Raw genomic sequence first — 18,596 nt, forward strand, 5'->3', positions numbered from 1 at the left:
TCACGCCCTAGTGTTCGTGAAAAACATAAACTGCAGCCCGGCAACGAACAAATAACACGATTTAATTGGGAAAATATGGTGAGACCAATGGCTGGTGAAAGCAGCTGCCCACGACAAAACGTCAACAGCCCACGATAGCGGCTTGTGGAGTTCTGGGGGCTTCGGTTAGTCAAAGCTCCTGCAAAGGTTACGAAAACCAAACAAGATATGATGCCGATATGCCAAGTCATACTCATGCTCGCTGCAGCTCGTGCCTGGTTACGAGTATACAGATGCAAGCCAGTATGTCTTGAGAGGTTGAGAATGGTTGGAACCATAACATACAGCGAACACAGCTATTGCCATACTATTTGGACGGAGAGGTTCTTTTAAAGCATTTGACTAAAGAAAGCATCGGTTAGGATTTACAGACAGGGAGCGGGATGATCAAAAGGCAGCAGAATTTTTTTTCCTTGTTTTACTTTCCTATGCTTTACTTTTTGAACCTCCTTATCCTATTTACGTCGAGGTTGGTATTGTTCTGGTGGAATGCTGGAGTGGGAGGAAGGTTGCCCCTCCTTCGGGGGCAACATGCTTAAGAAACTTCCTTGAACAGGCTCCTCTTCGTCCATGCTCTCTGTTCAGAGATGAATGAAGCTAAGTGGATCGATCACAAAGATAAGATAGTGGAGGGGCACGTAAAATACTGGTTCTGCTCATTACCAAACAATGTCTTGATGGTTGGCCGCTTTGGCTTTGAAGTCTTTTTCTTCAACTCTGCTGTTGCACCAAGCACAAAATCATTTTTGTCAAATTAATATATATAATTAAACAAGGTGAAATAGTGCAGAGGATGAACAAGGTTAAGGGAGAGCTAACCAATTCCTGCCACTTCATCATCATTTACAATTTCAAAGTTCTTGTAAGTATATCCAACAAAGTTTGCATCCTTCGATGGAAGCATCTGTAAAAGAATAGTATTCTTCAATCCATTGAAAGAGGATAGTAATAAAATGAAGCTAAAAGGTCCATGCTAGTAAATTTTCCAGTCAATGTCCTAAATATCAGTGCCCTCCAAGTCTTAGCAACCTTGGAAATGCATAAGTTTCTTTACATTTCATGGTTAGCAGATGCATGCTAGATGAACATGAATACTTTTTCATGCCCACAGTGTGACACTTCTGAGCACAGATTTGGCTATTCTTGGATTGAGGGGGGTAATCAATGAAAAAACATAAACAATAAAACATTACACTTGAACAGCAGATATGGAACTTTCCATAACTAGTTCTGTCCTGTAAACTTCCACTACAAAAAGGTTTTCATGGAAAGTCATGCATACCTTTCTCCATGGGCCAGACTTGGATGAACTTTGCATTTGAGCACCAGTCTACAAAATAGTGGAAGAGTTAATCAAATGCATGTCAGTACAACTTTTTAAAAAATGTTTACTAAAATTGTCGATGCACTCATAATTCAAGTTCCACCAGATCAACAACAAACACGCTATCATTGAAACAATTAAAGAACAGAGTATTATGATTGGATAATCCCAAAACTAAGATTAATACTGTTCCTCCCGATCTGCCCAGTCGTATTGCCTAAGCATCAGATAGAAATTTTGATTAGATCACTGAATTCATTTAATTGTACTACTAGGGATCTAACCTGGAAAGTTTTGACTTTTGAATACCCTACAGAGAGATTTAGCCTACAATGAACAGGGAACCAAGGAATCAGATGGTGATATTCACCTCTCTGAAGTAAACATTGCTCAAGACATTCTGGCGAACCAATTTGGGTGGTTTTGAGCAGTTGTGGCCTGTGCCCCAACCTCTATTTGTTTGCGCCAGCGCTAGTTGATTGACTAGATAGGAATGATCGCCTAGCAGTAGTGCTCACACTCAGTGTCTGCCACTTTTTCCTCTTCCTGTCTGTTTCTGTTTCAAACTTCTGTATTTCCATTTTACTGTGAATGGAAATGGAGTTGGCCTTGTCTCGAAATAAAAAAAGCATTCTGGGGAACCCCTTCTATTCAATCTGTACATATGCTAGCTGTGCCCACAGGTACTATTCGAATATAGAATGAACACTACTCGATATGAGAATAAACATGAAAATAGGCTCACAGACACTATAAATGACTGGTATGTGGCATTGACAACCACCAAGTTTTATACAGTAGGCAAATGTATTGATGCAGATAATCTGCAGAAGTAAATCAAACTGAGAAAGTAGAACATTACCTCCTCAAATTTCTCAAAATTTTGAGTATCTAACTCGCCATTCACTTCTGGTATGAAAGCAGCTTTCATCTGATACAATTTATCCCATTGAACACCTCTAAACCATGGATGCGCCTAGAGAAAGTACAGTGAAATTAGTTGGGTACTTGAGAGTAATGCAAATGTATGCATAAAACATGACGCACTTTTATTTCATGGGCTCCTTTTGTGCCTAGTCTCTGCTCGACATTACACAAAAGCTTGCTGATGAGATCCTTAGCTTCAGGAGAAAGCTTTGCCTCTTCAGGGAATTTCAAGTGACTTCTCCAGTTCACAATCTGCATGAACAGAGAAAAATTAAGTTGAGATGCATGCTCATAAAGTCATAATAGTATTTTGCTTTACTACAGTAAATGAGGAAGTTGGGAAATTTGCATCCATACCACCACTTAAGATGCACTTTCCATCTATACCAGTGGGCTAGTCAATGAGATGTGGGATCTTTTTTATATATATATAATGTCCACAATAATTAAATAAGCATATAACCATCAACTCCCAGCCACAATGTAATTGTGTTTACAAGACATAGTCACGCTACTGTGGCACATCGCGTAATCTGCTCTCAAGTAAGTGTTACCAGTTTGACACAATTCTATTTATGAAGCTTGCATCGGACAAACCTGAATATAGAATATGTATGACAAGCGTATGTATCTTGTATTCCTGTGGATATCACACGTACCTTTCTGCAAGTTGACATTGGATCCTCTGAATAAAATGGAGGGTAACCAACAAGCATTTCATACATGATAGCACCAAGGGACCACCTAAGGAAGAAAAAAATCTGATGTCAAGAATGCATGAAAGTACACAATGCATAGGGGTGTCGTAGAATTACTAAGTTTAATAACAAAAGATAAAATTACAAGATAAGAAGCCTAACCAGTCACACTCCATTCCATATCCTTTCTTCAGTAGAACTTCTGGAGCAATATAATCAGGTGTACCAACTGTTGAATATGCCTGTGTGCCAAAAGTGCAATTAAACATGTTAACTGTGCTCAAGTGTATGGTCAGCAAGACGACACAGAAACCAGAATTATAGAAAAAGGAACAAAAATCTAGCTGAAGACTTACGAAGGACCCAGGTTCACCATCAACTGGTGTCATGCATAATTATCATCCTTTTAGAAGTTTATTATTATTATATCCTTTTAAAAGGAGATTGGTTTACGTCAACAAAACAATATATCCTTCAAATTGGGAACCATTGTCATCCTTTTAGAAGTTTAATAATGATTGATTCAGATAGATATGTTCAGACTAAATACAAACTCATCAGTGAAAACACAGTTCAAAACATGAAAATTTGAAGGAGCAGTGTAACTTTTGTATGGCTTTATGACAAATAGGATGCCAAAAGTAGATAAAGTGCAGGTGGAGAAAATTGAATCACAACAATCAAATAAAAAGACACCATAAAATTGGAATGCTATTTCCTGGCCATTGATAAGTTAACCCAAGTTCGAATATGCTACTTACCAACATTCGGCGATTCTTTTGCCAGTGTGATAGTTGCTCCTGCTGTGTACGCCTCGGTGCAGAAGGGTTGCTTAACCGACTGGTATTATCAGGCAAAGGTTTCGTGCCTTTTCCAGGCGTATAATCTGGTTCATTCAAATTTGGAAAATTACTGCTGTCCAAAGGTTTACACAAACCAAAGTCAGAAAGCTTCAGGTGACCACTGCGATCTAACAACAGATTGTCTGGCTTGATATCCCTGATAAAAGGAACACAGAGATACATCATTTAAATTATAGAATCACCTGGCTTTTTTAGGGGGGGGGGGGAGGAGGAACACTTGTATGGTACCGGTGAATGTAGTTGTGCTTGTGAATAGATTCAATGGCAAGCACAGTTTCTGCAATATAGAATCTAGCTTCATCTTCTGTTAGTGTGTCCTTGCGCATGAGTAAAGTCATCATGTCCCCACCAGGAAGGTATTCCATGATGAGATATAGGAATTCTTCATCTTGGAAAGAATAATAGAGCTTAACTATGTAAGCACTATCAACTTCTGCAAGAAGATTCCTTTCAGCTTTGACATGTTCTACCTGAAATATGCACACACGTGTTAGAGTATAACATGCAAATCAGAAATGGAGACAATGCAAAATAATGCAGACAGACCGTACATGGTACCTGGCCCCTACGAAGCATTTCAGATTTCTTGAGCTTTTTCATTGCGTAAACATTCTTAGAGGTCTTCTCTCTACAAAGACGCACCTGCACAATTAAAATTTAGAGCGGCATAAGTGACTCAGGGAAAAGAGTAGCATAACAAGTAAAGAAAGGAAAAGAGTCAAGAGTCAACTGAAATAGAAGATAGAAGAAAAATCTTACTTAAAACTGCATGAATCAACTGCACTAGGTTACTTTTTTTCTCTTATTTTTAAAGAAAAGGAGAGCCTTGTAGTGAAAAGGTGTTCATCCAAATATATTGATTAAATATAAAAAAAGTAACCAGCAGATCGCAAAAACGTGACAGATTAACTCCAAGAATCAAAAAGCCTAGAATGGGCATCAAGGACAAAAGGCTTCTTTTTCACAGGTATATTATGAAAATCAAGGGCTGCACCCTTTTCCATAAACAGTGGCAGACATAGGAGGTGAGTGAAACATAAGCAGCTGGTGAATCTATCTAAAGACACGTGTTCCTCTCAAAAATGGTTAACTGCCTGCCAGCCACGATAAAGTGGTCTAGTCCATCGAAGCAACCTTAACGATGGATGAGGAACATGAAAATGGTATGGTGGAAACAGCCAGGCTGCGTTACAATATTTGCATATGTGGATGCAACGAATAGAAACTCAGCACAAGCATGCATCAAGGAACCACATGAACATGACAATTGAATGCCATCAAATTGGAGACTAAAGCTGACATGGCCCATAGAAGGTCCAAATACCAAAGAATTCTTACGTGCCAGATAAAAGTCAGCAGAACAAGGACAAAAAGGTTAACTGTATCCCAGTTTTCTTACAAGCAAAGGAGTTATGTGTAAAGTTGAAAAATACAAGACAGAGCAGCAAGGCAGTACAAATTTCCAATTATATGAAATATTCACGTTTATTTAGTGAAAAAAGATGGTATGACCAATAATGTCAAGCACAACACTAGTATGTGCAGAACAATCACAGATGGGATAGAATTCAAAATACAAAGAAATACTGAGTATATCATTGCTCTGGTCTGCACAAATTGTTAAAAATACGATAGCTGGGAGGCAAACGATGGAAACTGAAATGAACAGTACCTCTCCAAATGCACCTCTCCCAATAATAGTCAAAAGTTCGAAATCTTCAACTCCCATCTTGTGTCTCTGCAAACGCATGTATTCAGTCTCCTTTTTTTCCAAATGCTTCAAAATATTATTTTGCTCTTCTACAGGAACTTCAGCATCTTGTAATTTTCTCTCCAACATCCAGCGCCTAAAAGCAAACCAACATGTGAAGTAAGATAAAAAAAATGCTGCAAGTGAATGCCATTGAGTAGAAGAAAACACAGAGAAGCTAAAAGCAAACCAACATGTGAAGATTAAAAAAAAATTTGCTGCAAGTGAATGCCATTGAGTAGAAGAAAACACAGAGAAGTAGATTGGTACGCAGAATTGAGTGTGTGTCTGGTGGTAGTGGTGGTTGTGGGAGGGGGATGGCAGCATGCGCACAGCATTTAGAATGAGTATGCAAATTTACTTGAGTAAAGTGTTTGTTTAATAAGGCAATCCTAAAAAAATCAGCTCATGCATTATATTTTGGTGTTAAGATATTGGTTTTGCTAAGTCACTGTATTCTACCTAACTTGAGTTAACGCCATAATTGGGCTTTCTATTCTGGGCACAGCCAAGGTCCCAACGCACTAGTAAGGACTTGATCTTAATCATCCACATGGCTGCACCTGTGTTTACCATTCCAGTCCCAACATGGCATGTGAATTGTTGTTGGGCATCCTGGTCATTAACAGCAAGATGGGGGTCCTTCATTTCTTTCCATGCTACACTAACACTACAATTGAAACTTCGATTTCTGCTATTTGTATGTAAAAATCAATGGGTACAAAATCTACAGCTAAAGCAGGCAAGGGTACAAACAATTTTGAGTCCATTGGACTGCCTACCTCTCTTTCCTATCTTGCAGGGACTTCATCTGGGTCTTGTAGTGGTTCTCAATGTACTGCTTTGCCGCAGCAACCCTCTGTTTTGTGGCACTAGAAGGGGCGTCATCCATCGGGGGCTTTCCTGGATCCTTTCCATGGCTGGCAGCCACTGCAGGAGACTTCGATTTGTCCCTCGGCTGGAACTTCTGGAACCAACTTCTAGCAGAATCCATCCCCAATCACAATGGCATCATCTCTGGAACCGGCCAAGCCTCTTATCCTGATCAAAGGAAGCAGGCACGGGGGGATGTTGAAACGGTCAAATCACTCAATCCACCTCAATTGGATCAGGTATCCAAATCAACAACTCTCCGTTGAACACGATGCTGGGGACGGCACCTCTATCTGAAACAAAATAAAATAATCCGCAATCAGAGCCGTTCCGCCCAAGTTGTGCCACCCATCGCACGACTAGACGGAACTGAAAATGTCAGCGGAACAGTTCTGATTTTAATAATTCAAGCCCGTTCGCCCACGGCACACATAAACCTACTCCGGATTTCAAAATTCGACAACGCTGAACTCGAATTGCCCATCAAAAGGAGCACGTCCAAACCACGACGACAGAGCTTAAGATCTCAGTCCCAACCATAAAAAAGGGGCCACAACAAAATTTCTCGAACAACTCCATTTCGGCACCCAGAGCCGCGGAATTCGGTGGAGGAATCGCATTGCCGCGGCGCGAGGCCCCCAAAAATCACTAGCGAAAAGCGGCACCAAAACCCACCAACTAACCAGAGAACCAAACCGCCCAACTCAGTCCCCAAGACCAGAACCAGAGCCACGCACCGGCGAGCGCCAATTCGCCACCGGAGACTCACGAGACGAGCGAGTCCCCCCGCAACTCCCAGCACAGCCCCGAACAAAAACAGCAGACGCGACAGCAGTTAGAAGGGGGGAGGGGAACCCCGGGCCAAAACCGCGTGCCAAATCGGGCGGGCAGGGGCGGAGCGGAGCCCCGGCGCGGATCGGTGGAGAGGGCGGCGCTCACCTCGGCGGCGGCGCTGGCGGCGGGGCACGCGGGGCGGATCTCGCGCGGGGCGGCGCCGCGATTGGAGCAAAAGCAGGGGGAGAGGGGGCACTCGCGCGACCCGCTTTTCCCTTTCCTCTCGCTGCCCCGGGTTGGTTGTCTTTTCGTGGGGGGAGGCAAACCGTGTGAGACCAAGGAGAGAGAGTAGAGAGGAGTGTGAGAGAGGCTAGAGAGAGAGAGAGGAGGAGGAGGTGTGTGTAGGAGGGGAGTAGCTGGTCTTGCCTTTGACTCGCGGAAACAAACTTCCTGCAGGCTTCCTTGGCTGGCTCCGCGCGCGCTATCCTTCTTCCTCGCCCGCCCTCCATCACTGTGCGGCCCCTCTGCCGCGCAAATGCGAGGGTTGTGTTTACTTTTAAAATTTGTCTATCCAAATTTCACTATTCATCTATCACATCAAATTTTTTACCTCATACATGGAACATTAAATATAAATAAATAAAAAAACTATTTGCATAGTTTTGATGTACACGACGAGACGAATCTTTTGAGCCTAGTTAGATCATTGTATGACAACAATTACCACAAACAAAGAAAAAGTACTACAATGTGCTACAGTGTCCGATGCGACCCTTTTTCCCACTATTTTACTTTTTACGGATACACGGCCACAAATCAAATCAAATGGACCCCGCTCGTTCATTCTGCTGGGGCGCTTGGTGTTTCGGAAACGGTGGGGGGAGAAGAAAAATGGAGTGAGCAGTGCTCCTGCCGTATTTAAAAAAGAAGAAGAAGAAAAATGGAGGTCCATTTGTTCGGTTGCACGCGCTGCCGCCTTCGGGCGGGCGAGTGGGTGAACGGCCCGTAATCCCCTAGAAAAAAATTAGAAAATTATGGGAACAGGTGTTTTCGATGTCCCCATTTGCCACACGTCGATTGGCTGCGATTCACGTTATTGTCTCGATGTCAGAATCGCTCGAGCAGCTGAAAGTTACGTTACGTGACATACCTCTCCGTCCCAACAAAAACGTAACTTTCGCTTTCCAGATAAGTCAAATAATTTTGAATTTAACTAAATGTATACAAAATAGTATTAACATTTATGTTATAAAATATAATATTGATATTTATGTTGCAAAATAAATATTATTAGATTAATCGTAGAATATATTTTATGCTAAGTCTATGTTAATAAATATTAATCGTAGAATATATTTTATGCTAAGTCTATGTTAATAAATATTAATCGTAGAATATATTTTATGCTAAATCTATGCTATAAAATATAATATTAACATTTATGATTATTGACCATGTCCTCTCTTGCCATGATCAATTAATGTTGATATTTCCTAAATTAACGTTGACATTGTCTAAATAACACATCAATGTGATGGGTGGGTACGTAGGAGAGCCGTGGTGAGAAAAGTTGGAGGTTTTGGGTGGAAACATTTTAGAAATATTTGTTTTCATCTATCCACCATCTCGAGACTTGCAATTTGGGACCATCCGTGAGGGGTAATGGTGGTCCCACTTTGGGTGAGAATTGTTTGCAATTGCTTCAGCTTTTATAGTATAAAATATAGATGTAGCCATCACCCATTCCGCAATTCTCGCTAGCCAAAGTTAGATAACAAAAATGATTTTGTTATGTGTCTCCATTTGTAGGTAATTTGTGGTGAAACGGCTATTTTGACTTTCCCTCTCTCTTCCCCTTTTCATATTTTTGCCAGATGTTAGGTGAGATGACAGAAAACAACTATTAGCTTTTTTTTCAATCCAAATTAGTTTGTGTGCCCAAACAGGATTGAGGCTCAATTTGTATATATTTTCAATTGGAACGTCCACTTTGCCCTACTGACTTCTTTAAGGACAGAAAAGGAATTTTTGTTAGAGGACGACATCACCACTTGATAAGCAAGCTCAAAATATGAAGCTAGAACTCAAAACAAACAGACTATGATACTTTTTGTGTTGCAAAAATTGCATATTTCTATGTCGATTGGACCTTGTTTTGAAAAAAAAACAATAACCATCTTCAATTGACGCATATTGGGTCTGGTAAAGTGTAAATTAATTTATTTTTCACTTTTTCCCTCATGCATTGAGAGCCAATGGTTTTATCCAGACAAGTTCCCAAGCGTTGTGAAGTGACCACTCTTACATCGCCAACTCACCATCGACCCCACCTCAATACAGTTAAGTGAACTAAATAGAAGCGACATTTCACACCCTTAATACCACTCAAGCTAGCGTGCAAATGAGTCCAGCTAGAGTAGTAGTGGTGTGAAACGTCTACGAGATATACCCGCAAAAAAAAACCCCCGCAAAAAACGTCTACGAGATATGCTAAGGCTGGGCTAAACCAGACTCCTCGTCCTAACCTTTGTCTCCGTCATTGACATGCCACCGCAATTGTGCTGCAAGCTCGCAAGAGAATATGCTCCGCACTGCAGTCGCAATCGCAGTAGCTAGCACCTCACGCTTGCAGGAGCGAGCTAACACTCCCCGAAAGCCGCTTCAGTTCTCAGTTCTCACCGCCATCGGCTGAAGCCCGCAACCTAACCGTAGGACAGGGACGCCCGTGTCCTGACCCCTAACAACCCAAAATCCCAAATGCTCGAGGCTGTGTTTAGATCCGTAAAATGATGGTAAAAAGAGTCACATCGGACACTGTAGCACATTGTAATATTTTTTATTTGTTTGTGGTAATTTTTGTCCTACCATGATCTAACTAGGCTCAAAAGATTCGTCTCGTCATGTACATCAAAACTATACAATTAGTTTTTTTATTTACCTACATTTAATACTTCATACATGAGATAAATGATTTAATGTGATAGATGAATAGTAAAATTTTAGAGAGAGAAATTTTGAAACTAAACACAGCCGGAGACGGAACCAGCAGTCCAGCAGTCAGTTCAGCTGCGAAGCGTGCAGGGCAGCAGACACACACGGCATGGGAGAGGTTGCTCTGTCTGGCGTCGCCCCCCTCGGCCCCTCGTCGCTCGTTCCTCCATGTCGCCACGCCACCAACTCGATCCCCGCCGGCAGAATCCCAGTTGCCGTCGCACGTACGAGTACGGCGATGAGGTCCCCGCCTTTCTTTCAAGCCTCGTTCACCGGGGACAGGAAGGGGGGCAGGTGCAACCACTCCGTTGCGGGGGAAGAGAAGGCGGGGCGCGGTTGCTTGACGCCAAATGCAACGCCGCCCGGCCGACGGGAGGAGAGAGCCGGCGGGGGCGGACGCGGCCACGCGGGGGGCCAAGCACTCAAGCTGGCCGCGCGCGGCAAAGCAAATGCTACCCGCTTCGGCCGCTGGTCGTGTCGCGGTCGCGGTTGGGTTCACATTCACACCGCGTCTCGGGTTGGGTTGGGTTGGGTTGGGTTGGTTGGAGTCTGGCGCAAGAAAAAAAACATACGGGTGGCGCAGCTTCGAGCGTTGTCTCACTCGCCGCTTTGCCTTGTCGGCTTGTTTCCGCGAACCATCGGACGGATACGCGAGCCTCTCCCTGGCTGGCTGCGTTCAGATCGCGAGAGGTCAGACGCAATCATCGCGCGCGTGTTTTTTCTTGTACTCACGTGGTTTGGATCGGGGCGGCAGTTAGTACTTGAATGATTAAACCATGTGGTTTCAAGGTTTTTTTTTCTGAGTATGGTTTCAAGGCTCAATTCAATTGGCCTGCTGCGACGCTCGATCGATCGACAGTGGAGAGTGGACACGACTTACGATGCACCGATGGCACGTGTGCAGTTGATCATGGTCGCTTGGTGCGCACAAAGGAGACTGCACTAGCAGCCCATTGTCATTAGAAAAAAAAGTAACACGAAGATATGGTTTTATGGGGACGTGTCGTGTTTAGGCATGTTACCGATCACTGCCGAAGTAGGACATCGTTCACTGTCGCTTGGGTGGGGCGGCGCATTCGCCGTCGCTGTGGTGACGTCATACCGTCGCAGTAATTTTTTCTCGAGATAAAACGGTGTCATGGTTAAATGATTGCGAAAGATGGATACTTTTAGCGTAGCTCAATATCCGGTACGGTCATGTTCACACGAGAGAGAGAGAGAGAGGCAGCGACCCAATGATGCAAGAACTGTTCGATCTTCCCAACCCCCGCAGAGCTAGAATCTCAAAACTCTAAATGCTCGAGCCAGACAGTCAATTTCAGGGGCAAAGCATTTGTTATTACGATGAAAAAATCATTTTTATTTTATTAGGTGCTCACAAAGTCACAAGGGCAGAGGTCGCTGCACATCCCTCGCATGAAAACGGTCATGCATGCCAATGTTTTCGCCAAGTGCCAAAAAGTTGTTTACACAAAGGCGCGTGATTTAGTGTGACTAATGATCATCGAAGAGAGAGAAAAACAGGCTAAAGAAGCCAAATAGAACTATAGATAGAAGTGCCCGAGAGAGAGAGAAATGTATAGAAAACAACACGCGCAAAAGGGACCCATAAATAAAGAAATGTAGGTAGAGTAACACGCAAGCCAAGACGGAGTCTTCTCCTTTACGACCCAAATAATCCACCAGCGCTAGCGCTAATCGATCTGGCCTCTCCACATAATCCTCGCGTTTCGCAGGCGTGCAAGTTTCCCCGAAAAATCTCATTGGATATCATTCTCACATTGTTCTATAAAAAGCATGCGATTTTCAGTTAAGCTTCCTTCCCTGCCATAATTCCGGCCCCTTTTTCGATTTTCTATATTTCCTCGGGGTTTCTTTGGCTTTAAGTCCAAAGGGAGAAGAGAAGGGAAGTAAGCAAGACTGAGGGCGGAGGCGAGCTGTAGCCCTCGCTCCTCCCCCTCTGCTCTCGTCAGATCCAAACCCCACGCGGGAACCCAAACCCTAGCGCGCCGTTCGCGCCGCCGCGTGCTGCCGCGGGGGCTTCGAGGCGATGAGGGGCGTCAGGGCGGGTGGCGGCGGCGGGGGAGGCGCCGCGTCCTCGTCTTCGCCCGCAGGTGATATTCTTCGCGGCTAATTTTGGCGTGCTTCCGTTGGGATTTTGTTGAGTGCGGTTTTGATGGTGGCATCCTCGGGATTTTAGCGGTGGTTGTTGCTGGTTGTTCATGGCGCGCTTGCCGCTTGGGAATTGCTCGGGGCTGTTGGGCTCGATCAGCTAAAATCGCAGTTTCTCTCTCTCTTCATCTGCAGAGAACTCGCGCTTCGACGCGGCGCAGTACACCTTCTTCGGCAAGGGGCCCATGGAGGGGCCAGAGCTGGGTGGGTTTTTGGAGGATGGAGGCGCCGACGGCGATGGTGGCGGATTTGGTGGACATGATGATGGGGGCTACCAGTTCTCTTCTATGGGGGATGAGGTGCGGCTCTCGGCACCTTCATATCTGGCAAAGCTGGCTTCATAATTTCCTATGGATTTTGTGCATTGCATGCTTCATATAGGTTTGGTTTTGTTGGTGCCTGCTACTGTTGGATGAATAGCGAGAGTGACTTGAGTGCTATTTTCTACGGTAGGATTGGTAGGACGTGATTTTGACATATCCACAGTGTTAGGGGTTGCTTTTGCACCAAGGGATCAGTTAGCCCTAACTTTCCTGTTCCAGGCCCAATATTTGGTGGAATTGAGATTCATACCTGCATTCCAGATAGTCCAAGGCATGTATATGATGCAATAATTTAGAAAATCATATTCCTACTTGTGAGCCCAAAGCATGCATTGAAATTCCTCCAAAATAGAGAACTTTGAATATACATTTATGTGTGAGTAGATAACAGATTAGAAATCCAGAACTTTTCTGCTACTAACTAGTTTGGGCTTGTTTGAACATTATTGAAATACCTGAATAGCATCAGCTAAGTTGTTTTATGTCTGGCTTGGCAGTGGAGAAAAGAAGAAAGTATTTTTATGATATTGTTTCTGAATTAGCCTTCTGCCTTATAACAGTCTAAGAGACCTGCCATTGTGTTTGATTTACTCCATATAAATTTGTTGTTGTCGTGTTAAAGCTATTTCCATTGTGAGAGTGATCAGGTAGGACACATCCCTGTTCATCGAGTTTCCTTCCAATGTTTTACGGTCGTCTAGTCGGATCTAGTCGCCATGTCACCGATAAGGTGATTAGTCGAGATTAGTCGTCGATCAGGCCGATTAGTCGAGCCTAGTCGAGCCTAGTCGTCTGTATAGTCGTCCTATCATGCTAGGACCGATATGATATGTATACTATACATTACATAGTGTATATCAAGCATGAACACCGCAATGATGGTCAGTTGGTCACTCACTTGTGAGATTTGGGTGACAGCGGGTCTGAGGCACATGCATTTGTGCATATATACCTAAAACCTAATGGGCCTAATGCCAGCCCAGCAGCCCAACCACAGTTGACACGGCCCATTACTGCAAATCTGATCGTTTTCCTACCTAGTCGAACGACTAATCGACGACTAATCGGACAACTAGAATTCTAGTCGCTCATACCTAGTCGTTGCTCCTTATCGGTGCCAAGGGAACGATAAGCCTGACTAATCGCGACTAATCGCGATTAGTCGGACGACTGTAAAACATTGTTTCCTTCTGAAAAGAAGTCAGATGCTTTAACTGCTGCCATTGTTGCTCAATCTCCAACTTCAATCGCTGTAGAGTTCAATGTTAAATTGAAATGTGCAATATTAGACCTTGTATAAATGCTGTTACTCAAGCTTTTTTATTTCTTGCTTCCATTGTATTTAAGTTCTTGACAGCTGTAGTTCCTTTTTCTCTATAATGCAAATCCCCCTTTCAACTAATATTTTAGTAGCTAGTGGCCAGAGCTTGAGATTGAGGTGCAATTGGAATAAAAGGACATTCAAATATATTGCAATAAGTATGGGTTACTGTTTGGTATAGGTGGCACTTGGAAGTGTTTAGAGAAATGGTCATAGGAGCTGTGCATGAGCACTACTGCTCATGTTCTTGCTAACAATTTAATCAGTGAATATAGTTTGTAGTTGTAGCGTTGTAACTGTTGTACTTGTCTGGATCTGGACAACAACATGCGTTTGTGCTCTAAAAATGCAGCTAGATTGCTGTAATATAGTTATATCGCAATGATATGAAAGATTACCTACCAAACTTTTAGGCTGTGCTACCAATTTTCTTCATGGGCTGATCTAAGAATTAATTATTCATTAAATCCAGCCCTAACTATTGGTGCATTTGCTCCTTCCCTTGTCTCACTTCCTTTTCCTGGTTTACTTCTATTCTTTCATCATGATAATTTGTCTGCCATTTGTCTTCCTGCAGATTGATTGTATGAGTAACTTGTCTGAAATTGATGATCTTGCAAGCACTTTTGCAAAGGTTAGTGCCTTGTACCACTTTCTTGATTGGTGATCAGTTCAATTTGTGTCTTCTACTTCAAAATTCTCATATTTAAGAATATAATATATCTCAGCTCATATGATTTACTGTATCCATGGTAGTGAATTGTTTGGCGAGCAGATGTTTGAAGGTTTCTTAAGGCTATGCTATTTATTCATTATATTGTTCTTTTTTAAAGGTTTCTTAAGGCTATGCTATTTATTCATTATCGTTCTTTTCTTTAACTCTTTACAACCATGTCTATTCATATACACCGCGTGCCCAACCATTTCTTCTTAGCCACACATGCACATAAAAGTGATTAAGTTACATAGTATTCCCATTTTTTTTCCAGTTGGATATTATGTTATGAATCTTGAGATTATATATGCCCCTCTTTAAAGTTTTTTTATTTGATTTTGGGTGGCTTCATGATACATTGAATAGTATCTATATTATACTCTTTTACAATAATAACTTTTTTTTGTCTTGCTACACTTCATATATTCAGTTGAACCGAAGTATTAGTGGAACAAGGAATCCTGGCGTTATTGGTGATAGACGATCAATTTCAAGAGAAAGTAAGTAACATTTCTGCCCTCTATTACCATGAAGCTTAGAGCCGCATATATGTATAAACAAGGATCAGCTTTAGTTATTATTGAATCTTCACTTTTACACTGAGAACGATTTATTTATCTTGATATGGCATAATTTCATTTTGTGTGACATCTTGAACATCTTATATTCTTATATTAGTCTAAAATAGCTCTGGACATTGTAAATATGTTACACTTGCTGGCACACTGAAGATTAGATATTTTGCTGATGGGTAATCCAAAGTCATGCTTATTTTGTCATAAAGCACCACACCTTTTACAAATAACATGATGCGAAAAAGGCAAAAAATATCTAGTTGGCCCTTGGTAAAAGAAAAAAAGACTTTGTTCATGTCCAATGTGCCCCGAGAAAGTACTCAGGCTGATCATGCCCCCTATCTTTGCCCCTCCAAAACTACCACCATATCCTGTCTGTTGCAAGTGCTTATCTGAATCACTGTTATCAATGTAATAATAATATATTTCCTTGTTGAGAAATAACTGGTGTCATTTTTTTTCATCACATTTTTTGCAATATTCACTGACCTACATAATTTCTTCCTTCAGGTTCTTTAACTACTGACTGGGTTCCAGATTCAGACTTAACCAGTTGGGTAGATCAGGGTATGCTAGACGGTGATGAATTTATGGACAGCAAACAGTGGTGCTCGCAGCTGCAATCTTCACCTCACTTTGGAGAGTCCAAACCACTGTCTCGCACATCTTCATATCCCGATCAACCACTACAGCACCGCTCAAGCGAACCTATTCTGCTACACAGATCTACTTCATTTACATCATATCCACCACCAGGTGGCAGCGCTGGGCTGCCTTATCCTGCTCAAGGTCTTACACGGCACTCGAGCATTCCATCATCTGCTGCTGGTCACCACATGGGTTCTCCAAGTTCGTCGCTTTCTGGCTCTCCATATCATATGCATGGTCCATCTCATGGACTGCCTTATGGACGAAGCATATCTTACGCCGCTGCAGATCCTTCAATGAACAATCTTGTGCAAAATGATTGGCCGAATCAAGCTGGCCCATTTGCTTTTGATCACCTTAACCGGCGGTCCAGTTTATTGCAACCACAATTATCTCGTCCAAGTAGTTCAATGTCTTCATTGCTTTATTCTCAGCAGCAACAGAGATTACCACCAGTCCAGCCATCTTTTCAGAATTACCTAAACTTGCAGCCTCACCTATTCTATCACCATCAATCTCTAGAGATAATGGGCAATTTTGATCATATTCCTACTGTGCCTTCACCCAGAGACAAGAGATCAAGGTCAGGAAGAGGAAAGCGCAGCATGCGCTTACTTCAACAGCCTTCTGATGCAAGTAGCCAGCATAGTGAGAGTGTGGGGATAAAGTTCAGATCCAAGTACATGTCGTCTGAGGAGATCGAAAGCATCTTAAAAATGCAGCACTCTGCAAGTCACAGCAATGATCCTTACATCGATGACTACTACCACCAAGCTTGTAAAGCCAAAAGATCCATAAATTCTCAAAAGTCCAACTTCTGCCCTATATCAATAAAAGAGTTCCCCTCGAAGTCCCGGTCTGGTGGTGACCAGCATTCATATCTACAGGTTGATGCTAATGGAGGAGTTTCATTCTCTGCCATACGTAGACCTCGCCCTCTTCTTGAAGTTGATTTGCCTGTATCTGGTGATGGTTTGTATGATCATAAGTCATCCATGAGGCCATTGGAGAAAGAACCAATGCTTGCAGCCAGAATAACTGTTGAAGATTCTCTTCGTCTTCTTCTGGATGTTGATGACATTGATCGGTTCTTACAGTCTAATCAGCCACAGGACAACAGTTTCCAACTAAGGCGAAGGCGACAAGTCCTCCTTGAGGGCTTAGCTGCCTCACTTCAGCTCGTTGACCCTTTTGGCCCCAACAAACCTGGCCACTCATCTGGATTGGCCCCTAAGGATGACCTAATTTTTCTTCGTATTGTTTCTCTCCCTAAAGGACGCAAGCTTTTGGCACGCTATCTTCGACTTCTTGTCCCTGGAAGTGAGCTGACCCGTATAGTTTGTATGGCTGTCTTCCGACATCTTAGGAGCTTGTTTGGGGGTTTGCCGTCAGACTCTGGTGCTGCAGAAACAACAACTAGTCTTGCCAAGACTGTTTCCTCTTGTGTGCACCATATGGAACTAAGTGCTCTCAGTGCCTGCCTTGCTGCTGTTGTCTGTTCATCGCAGCAGCCACCTCTCAGACCACTGGGTAGCTCTGCTGGTGATGGGGCCTCTCTGATCATCAAATATGTATTGGATAGAGCAACTGAGCTACTGGCAGATCCTCATTCTGCAGCAAACTACAGCAGATCAACGCGATCACTTTGGCAAGCATCATTTGATGCCTTCTTTGGACTGCTGACAAAATACTGTGACAGCAAGTATGAAAGTATTGTACAGAGGTTTGCCATGCAGGGATCCAACTCTCTGGGTGGACCTGATGCCACCAAAGCAGTTAGCAGGGAGATGCCTGTTGAGTTGCTACGTGCAAGCCTTCCTCATACTAATGACCAGCATCGCCAAACACTGCTAGATTTTGCTCGAAAGTCTACACATGTTTCTGGTTTCAGTCCTAATGCTAGCCGTGGACATGAATCAGTTCCAGGATAGCGCCATTGAAGAGACCCAAAGCTTAATTTATATGTGCAGTTTGTCTTCAGATGGTATATCTGGAGATGTGCTTGTGACCTCATGGTAAGGTGCGAGCTTGGAGAAGTTCCATTGGCTCGGTGAAGTTAGCATTCAGGATGTGACCATGTGTAGGATCAAGATTATATTTATAGACTGAAAATCTCCTTTATGTAGGTCCTTTTATATCACCCCTGATCGTTATAATAGATTATGCATGTATGTATCCTGTTGTAACTGTGTAGTGGTGAATTGGACATCTGTTGCTGGTAGCCTAATTGACCTATTTTCTCCCATTGAGGAGGACGTTAGTTGAGCAACAGCATACCGTACCACCGTGCCACCTACTTGTTTCTGGCGACGTTTACTTCAACCGGTTGATGCGCCAAAGGCGTGAGTGATCTGCTTCAGTTGTATCTACTGCTCCCGTCTCTCTTCCTATATGGATTGTAATATAAGCTTCGTATTCGTTTGATTAGTCTATTAATTCGTACATACACTTTGCTGATATTGTAATTCTTTTCGATGCCTTTTGTATGTGCTTATTCATCTCTTTATTCTATTTATACAACGAGGTTGCAAAGATTGATGTTTGGCAGAGGCAAGCTGCCAGGTTTAGGTTGTGCATCAAGAAAGTTTGCCAAACGGTTGTTC

General features: G+C 42.9%; 2 protein-coding genes across 2 annotated transcripts; one reads left to right on the top strand and one right to left on the bottom strand.

The window, feature by feature from the left end:
* Window positions 1–267: 267 nt before the first annotated feature.
* Window positions 268–7,672, bottom strand: LOC120698156 (serine/threonine-protein kinase tricornered-like). Its single transcript, XM_039981682.1, has 14 exons — window positions 7,414–7,672; window positions 6,384–6,767; window positions 5,524–5,698; window positions 4,410–4,493; window positions 4,080–4,321; window positions 3,750–3,987; window positions 3,151–3,230; window positions 2,950–3,034; window positions 2,411–2,542; window positions 2,226–2,339; window positions 1,322–1,369; window positions 859–943; window positions 703–759; window positions 268–616 (listed from the first exon to the last, which is right to left on the bottom strand). Exons 2-14 carry the CDS (start codon window positions 6,593–6,595, stop codon window positions 495–497), a joined length of 1,674 nt encoding a protein of 557 aa, XP_039837616.1. The 5' UTR covers window positions 6,596–6,767; window positions 7,414–7,672; the 3' UTR covers window positions 268–494.
* Window positions 7,673–12,049: 4,377 nt separating this feature from the next.
* Window positions 12,050–18,487, top strand: LOC120698157 (protein PAT1 homolog 1-like). The gene is made up of 5 exons (XM_039981683.1): window positions 12,050–12,353; window positions 12,547–12,710; window positions 14,633–14,689; window positions 15,201–15,270; window positions 15,856–18,487. Exons 1-5 carry the CDS (start codon window positions 12,290–12,292, stop codon window positions 17,922–17,924), a joined length of 2,424 nt encoding a protein of 807 aa, XP_039837617.1. The 5' UTR covers window positions 12,050–12,289; the 3' UTR covers window positions 17,925–18,487.
* Window positions 18,488–18,596: the final 109 nt, after the last annotated feature.

Source organism: Panicum virgatum, chromosome 3K (genome assembly GCF_016808335.1).
Source record: "Panicum virgatum strain AP13 chromosome 3K, P.virgatum_v5, whole genome shotgun sequence".
NCBI lineage: Eukaryota > Viridiplantae > Streptophyta > Magnoliopsida > Poales > Poaceae > Panicum > Panicum virgatum.